The sequence below is a fragment of the Cryptomeria japonica genome, chromosome 5 (genome assembly GCF_030272615.1).
Source record: "Cryptomeria japonica chromosome 5, Sugi_1.0, whole genome shotgun sequence".
NCBI lineage: Eukaryota > Viridiplantae > Streptophyta > Pinopsida > Cupressales > Cupressaceae > Cryptomeria > Cryptomeria japonica.
The window spans coordinates 662,031,504-662,038,517 of record NC_081409.1 but is presented as its reverse complement, the minus strand read 5'-3'; the positions used below and the strand labels follow the sequence as shown (position 1 = coordinate 662,038,517).

Here is a 7,014-nt window from a genome sequence, read left to right as displayed (position 1 = left end):
TGGGGTCATTTCCCATTTACTTTAATAAAAAACAAAGTCCAAGGAAATATGAGAATTTGGCCAAAAGGCACACAAGGTTGAAAACAAACAAAAAATAGTGAAGTTGTAGATATTAAAAGAGAGTTTGGGAACTTATAAACTAATGCATTTGAACCGATGAAATATTTTTTTTATATAAGTAGTGGGCATGATTAGTATAGTAAGATAGTTGAAGAAAATGTGGTAGATCCAAAAATTGTAGAGAAAATTATTAAAAGTTTGACTCTATAATAGTTGGAAGAGAAGAGTCAAAAGAATTGATACATTTTTTTTTTATGAGTTGATGGGACATCTATGTACCCAAGATCAAATTTTTAATTTAAAAAAATAACTCCCTAGAACTTGCATTCAAATTGTAAATATTGTTTAATGTTAAGAGAAAAAGTAGACAAGTCCACCCCAAAGCATATTCAAGATTTAAAAGAGGTAAAAGAAAAAGATTTACAAAAAGAAAAAAGAAAGGCGAAACAACCATCAATATAAACACCAAAGGTATGATGAATATCATATCTAGTGTTATTATTGTAAGAAGTTTCTACATTAAAGATATGTGTGTAAGGAAAATGGATGAGGTAAATATGAAAAATATAAATCACTTGTATGAAAATGACAATGAGACAATATTAAAAAGATGAATGTAACAAATAAATCTATAATGATAAGAGTTATTTGAATAGTGAGTTTGATTTTCTTACAAACATCAATCGTTTAAACAAGTATAAGTTGAAGATTAGAAATGGTGAAAGGATTATTGACAAAATGATAAATGAATATTTAAAAGATTTCATATTATTTGGAGAAGTTGTTGTTCAACAAAAACCAACGAGATTAGAGTATAAAATTTAAGTTGAAGAATGGTAAGTTTAGTTTTAATTCCTATTAATAGCACCTTGATTTCAAGTATCAAATTGAACACTTGAAGTATTATTCTTTTAAGCATGAAAGTACCAAAAGAGAATAATAGTAGTCTTAAAGAAGGGTGATTTAATATTAGAGACAACAATCATATTTTATTAATTAATTCAACTAATAATTAGTTTGAGCACAAAAATGATAAATTTAATGTGGAGTTTAAAGGAGGTTTATGATTTTTTTTTTTAAATATGAAGAAAAGAACACTTAGCAATTTTTAGAGAAATATTTATTTGAAAATTCAAAAAAAAAATTAGTGGAGTAATGGAAATCCCCATTGAAAAAAACACTCTTGTCTCCTAACATTATGGCAATTGTTAGTAAGAGAATGTTGGAAATCAAACTAGAATTTGATACTTGTTGAAGCTCCATAGAATTGCAATATTGAAAATTAAACAACTATTAGAACAATGATACCTACAAATCAAGTGGATTCAGCAAGTGGTAACATGCCATCAAGCAATTATTTTTCTCCACAAAGTCTCCAATGACACATTCTTCAAGCAATAAGCCTATTCCTTAAATAATACCCTTTAGTGAATCAAAAACCTAGACTCTATCAAAACATCACACCTAGAGGACACCTTAGGAGTTGTTTTGCCTTTTCTTACAACATATTCTTCTAGCAAATCATCAAGTCAAGAAACAACCACAACTCCTTTACGATATTGGTACAATGACATTTTGATAGTTAAGATTAAGAAAAAGAATGAGAATATCTAATTTGATATTGACAAACTTATATAAAAGTATATCTACATTTCTTTAGCTTACCGAAAAAAAAGCCAAATACCTTTAAAATTTTAAATATTTTACATTTTCAAATATAAATAAGAGAAAAGAGAAGAATGGGAAAAGTTGTAATTCTACAACATATTGGAGGACAAATTTTTTACATGTATCTTCTTTGCTGTGATGCAGCATTATATCACCTCCGTTTGTTGTTTCACACGCTAGTGTTTCTTTATTCTAACAAGAAGATATTTGGAAACCAGGGATGGTTCTAAACGTAGAAGATAGGAAATTGTTAACATATAATAATATACAAATAATGTATTTTCGTTCTATTAACATATATGTTAGTTAACCGACAGGTGTTTTAGATTTATTGGATAGACGAGAGAGACATTTTGTCGGCAACTACTAGAATGGGGCCCACACGTATTACACTGTGCAATACGCCAGAAAAACTAAAACGTCGCTTCTTTAAATCAGTATCAGGCACAAGAAATCTCATTAAACTCTTCACATTTGGGATCCGCACACAGATTGAATTTGAGATCTATTTTGAGGTTGATAGGATAGAAGATGAATGCACGCGGTGAAGAGAAATGCAGGAGAGTAGGTTTGAGTAAGAGGAAAAGGAATAAAAATCTTTCAGAGAAGGCAACATGTAGTGGTCATGGGGAAGATTCTCCTTACTTTGCAGGTTGGGAGGAATACAGAAGGAATCCATATGACCCCTTACACAATCCCTCTGGGATTATCCAGATGGGCCTTGCAGAGAATAGGGTAATGGAAAACATCCCAAATCATTTTGTTTAGCTTTCTTGAGAAGAAAAAAGTAATCTTCAAGCAATTTGTCTTAATAAAGTTTGCTTCAAAGTGGTAAATTTGCATTGATGTTTCTTAGCTTTTCTTTCCAGTTGTCTTCTGGTGTAGTGGAGGAATGGTTGTCAAATCACCCAGAAGCATTAATGATTTCCAACCGGGATTTGCTGAAAGACTTGGCACTTTATCAGGATTACCATGGAATGCCAGCGTTCAGAACGGTAATGAATCTATGATAATGAAAGAGATAAAAATTCTGAGTTCGCGAGGTCAATTTGATCTGTCAGATCTCTGTGTAACGTATGAACTTTCATAGAAGATTACTTTTAAGGATGCCTACTCCAGAAATAAAATTTGTTTTCTGTTTTGAGTTTCTGAGTATGGTTTTTAATTGCAGGCTTTAGCGAATTTCATGGGGGCATTGGGAAGAAACAAAGTGAAATTTGAAGCTGAGAGGATAGTAAATACTGCTGGAACAACTGCCGCCAACGAGGTATTAATGTTCTGTCTTGCTGATCCTGGTGATGTGTTCCTAGTGCCATCTCCATATTACCCAGGGTAAGTTGAGCTTTATATAAATTCTCAAGAATCCATGTTTGAACTCCATATAATAATTTTGAGATCTAATTAAAGTATGTGTAGTGTTGTGATACAGTTCATACGGATCAATTAAGACTGAAAGCTAAGGAATTCCATTTCCTGCTAGAGTGGTCTATCAGTTTAACTTCTATCCCTTCTATGGTTAATTTATCGTCCGTCGGACGTAGCTTATTTGCAATGTAAGTCATACTAAAGATGCTTGGGATTCCTAGCCTGGTTTTAATATAACATATTGAGCTACAACTCATATGTACCAGCTAAGAAAGCAAACTAAGACCTTTCATTTGCAGCTAAGAATGCAAACTAAGACCTTTCATTTGCAGCTGGAGTGCTCTACCGAGTTACTAGCCCTTTTAATGGTCAATAATGCTTTTAATGGTCAACCCATTATTGATCTGGATGTGGCTTATTTTCACCATTCTTTTTAAGCAATATTGTAGGTGCTTGAGGTTCCCAGCCTGATTTTAATAGTACATATTGAGTTACAGCTCATATGAACTACCTAGAACTCAAAGCCATTTACAGCTTGAGTGTTTATGAACGAACTGAGCTACTAGCCCCTCTATGACTTATTTCTAATACCACCGACTAAGCCAAACTATAGGTGCTTGAGACTCTTAACACATGTTGAGTTTTAACTCAGATCCACAATCTAGGACTCAAGGTTAAGAGTGAACTACCAGCCTCTCGTTGAGCAGTCGTCAATCCTATTGTGACCTATTTGGAACACACAGTTCTACATTAGGATATCTATTTGTTTGAAAAAAAAAATGTTTACGTAGGTGTCATTAAACATTTTGACAGGTTTATCTGATTGTCCCACGTGTATTTTTACGCTCTAGAGTATGATCGCTAATCTTATAGGTGTACCGCACAACATTTACAGCAGGCAGGAATGTTTAACTTTTATACTAAATTAATTTATATTTGTGCTCTGTTAAGCAATGTCCTAAAACATTGGCTTTAATGTACAGCTTTGATAGAGATCTGAGGTGGCGAACGGGTGTAGAGATCGTGCCTATACATTGTTACAGCTCCAACAATTTTCAAATCACCAAATCAGCAGTAAAATCAGCATACAAGGACAGCCAGAATCGAAACAAGAATGTCCGAGGAATTCTTATAACAAATCCATGTAATCCTCTGGGCACGACATCAAGTGCTAAGACTTTGAAGATGCTGCTAGATTTCACCCAGAAGAAGAAAATACATCTTGTATGCGATGAGATCTACTCGGGATCAGTCTTTTCTTCTCCTCAGTTTCACAGCATTGCAGAAATTGTGACCAGGGAATCTTCTACTCCTGATAATGTCCATATAGTCTATGGTTTGTCTAAAGACCTGGGCCTTCCAGGCTTCAGAGTTGGTGCCATATATTCCTATAACAATACTGTAGTCACTGCAGCTAGAAGAATGTCTAGCTTTTGCATGATTTCTTCACAGACGCAATATTTATTATCATGCATGCTTTCAGATTCTGACTTCGTTGAATGTTATATAGCAGAGAACAAGAAAAGGCTAGAAGAGAGGCATAAATTGCTTGTCTCAGGGTTTGCTAAAGCGGGCATTAAGCATTTGAATGGCAACGCCGGTCTTTTCTGTTGGGTCAATATGAGTCATCTGCTAACCTCAAACGACCTAGAGGGAGAACTAAAACTATGGAAAAGCATATTATACGAAACCAAACTGAATATATCTCCTGGATCTTCGTTCAATTGCATGGAGCCTGGATGGTTTAGAGTCTGCTTTGCTGAATCAAATATAACCACCATGGAAGTTGCACTACAGAGGCTTCAAAGATTTGCTGAGAAATACAAAGCCATGTACTAAGGCTGGCTAGTTCCATATCTTTCAAGAGGACTTCTGTTGTTTTTAGGGGTTCAAATCATCACCCAAATATTAATTTGAATAGCTATGCAACAAGACTCTTTGCAGGGCTTTGTCTAGTATGCAAACTTAAAAAATGGGAATAGAATATATATGTTGTTTTAATACATTTCTATAGAGTGTGTAGCATGAATATTAAGAAAGGATGTCAAGCATGGTCGATGGTCGATGTGTCTAGGAAGTTATGGTTAATGGGGTGAGTGATCTTCTAGGAAAGTCTAATGTTTCACTTTTGTGAGCATCATTTAGATGCAATGAGTATAAAGTGAATTATTTATTCTCATGAGAGATAGATTTAAATCGCCACTCATGAAACAAACATGAGTAATTGAATTCAACTCAAAAACTTCACAATTGAATTCTAACAACAGTATTATTTGTACTACTGTTTATATGAAGATAGCCTTAGGCAAATTCTATTGTCAGTGGAATCTCTCCATGGTTGTTAATGGTTCCATGCTGCTAAATCAAAACAGATTGGTAGAAGTACCTTTCACTGCTTAAAGACAAAGCATAGAACTATTCAGAGGATGGTCTTTAAGATGGTTTGTATAGGAACATATTGACAGTCGAAACTGTTTTTTCGATTGTATGTACTAATTGGTATTTCTACCGTTATGGTTATGGTCTGATTGTAATACACTAATCTTGAATACAAAAGCAGTAAGATTTACTATATTTTCTTGTCCACTCTGCCGGCTGGCAATTCCTGTCAGAGTTCTAGAATTAATATTTCTTGATGCCATCTAGAAACGAGGTAGATTCTTTTTGCTTTACTTTGTCTTCTTCAGTTGAGTTTGTATGAACTCCTTGTCATGAATGAAAGAAAATACGGAGAAATTGTTTATAATAATATGAAATTCCGCAGAATAAAATAAATGGAAATACAAAAGAATTTCACTTCCATCATAACTGGATTATGTCCAAGCACACCTAAGCAGTAAAACTTAAACAGCTGATACCCAAAGCTCCAAATAACAAAATAAGACCACCCGAAAGAGTGCCCATTTACATATTTATATATTGGATACTCTGTTGTGTACTAGCACAAATTCTTTGAATTTACAGTTGCAGAAAAAGTAGTAAGTTATTGGACGGTATTAAACCTCACATTTACATTGTCTATAATCATGCATATGTCAAGGCCAGTGACTGTAGATTGACAGAAATGAATAACCAAACAGCTCTAACAATGTATGGAAAATGTAAAAGACAGGCAAATTAAATAAAGAAGTAAAGAGAAACAAAGAAACTAATTGAAAGTGTGCATCATTATTGATGATCAATGGGGGTGAGATTTAACTAGTTATTCGAAATTGCAAAATGCTCTTGTGGAAGTTTTTTGGTGAAGAATATGGATTATTTAAATTCTTCCAAAGAATTCTTAGTATAGGTGACTATTGATATATTAAAGTTTGGTTTCTTCTTCATAAGCTCTGACTCATGATGCCCATGATACATGTACTAGCTATTTTTTGGACCACATGATTTCCTTTCCGCTTACAATTTTTTCTTTTTTTTCATCTTCCTCTATCATGTTGTCTATCATGTTGTCGATTACAGATTAGAAAACTTAGAATATACTCTTAGTAGAAGCTTTTGTTTAAAATTCATTTCTTTGAGAAAAGAAATAGGATTTGTCATCTTTTTTCATTTTTAATTACAAATTTAAAAACTTATTATTATAATCTTAATAGAATGTTACACATATTCTTTTCGAGGCTACACATAACATATGAAAATTTGTACATTTGATTTTAAGAAGAGATCAATCTATTTTGTATAATTATTTTTACTAATATTACTTTCTCCTGAGTATTGTAGCATCGTAAATTGTACACCCTTAATTAGGTGGTACAATTTCATGCTTAGGTTAGGACCCACCTTAGTGTGTTGCATTTTGCATGTTAAATTATCTTTAAGCATTTAATTAATTAATTTAATTAAATCAAACATCTTCTTTTATCACTCCACATCATAAAATTGGGCCCTTAAACCTGAGTGTGCCCATTTTTATTTTGTCAT

General features: G+C 33.1%; 1 protein-coding gene across 1 annotated transcript; it reads left to right on the top strand.

The window, feature by feature from the left end:
- The first annotated feature begins 2,259 nt into the window (after positions 1 to 2,259).
- Positions 2,260 to 4,932, top strand: LOC131034843 (1-aminocyclopropane-1-carboxylate synthase CMA101). Its single transcript, XM_057966443.2, has 4 exons — positions 2,260 to 2,463; positions 2,598 to 2,723; positions 2,900 to 3,060; positions 4,077 to 4,932. The coding sequence occupies exons 1-4, from the start codon at positions 2,260 to 2,262 to the stop codon at positions 4,930 to 4,932; spliced, it is 1,347 nt and encodes a 448-aa protein (XP_057822426.2).
- The last annotated feature ends 2,082 nt before the right edge of the window (positions 4,933 to 7,014 follow it).

Excerpts from the sequence above, each read along its gene's own strand:
- LOC131034843 (XM_057966443.2), top strand. The coding sequence starts at position 2,260 with ATGAATGCACGCGGTGAAGAGAAATGCAGGAGAGTAGGTTTGAGTAAG. Across the intron at positions 2,464-2,597 it reads TGGGCCTTGCAGAGAATAGG|TTGTCTTCTGGTGTAGTGGA; the intron begins GTAATGGAAAAC and ends TTTTCTTTCCAG. Across the intron at positions 2,724-2,899 it reads GAATGCCAGCGTTCAGAACG|GCTTTAGCGAATTTCATGGG; the intron begins GTAATGAATCTA and ends TTTTAATTGCAG.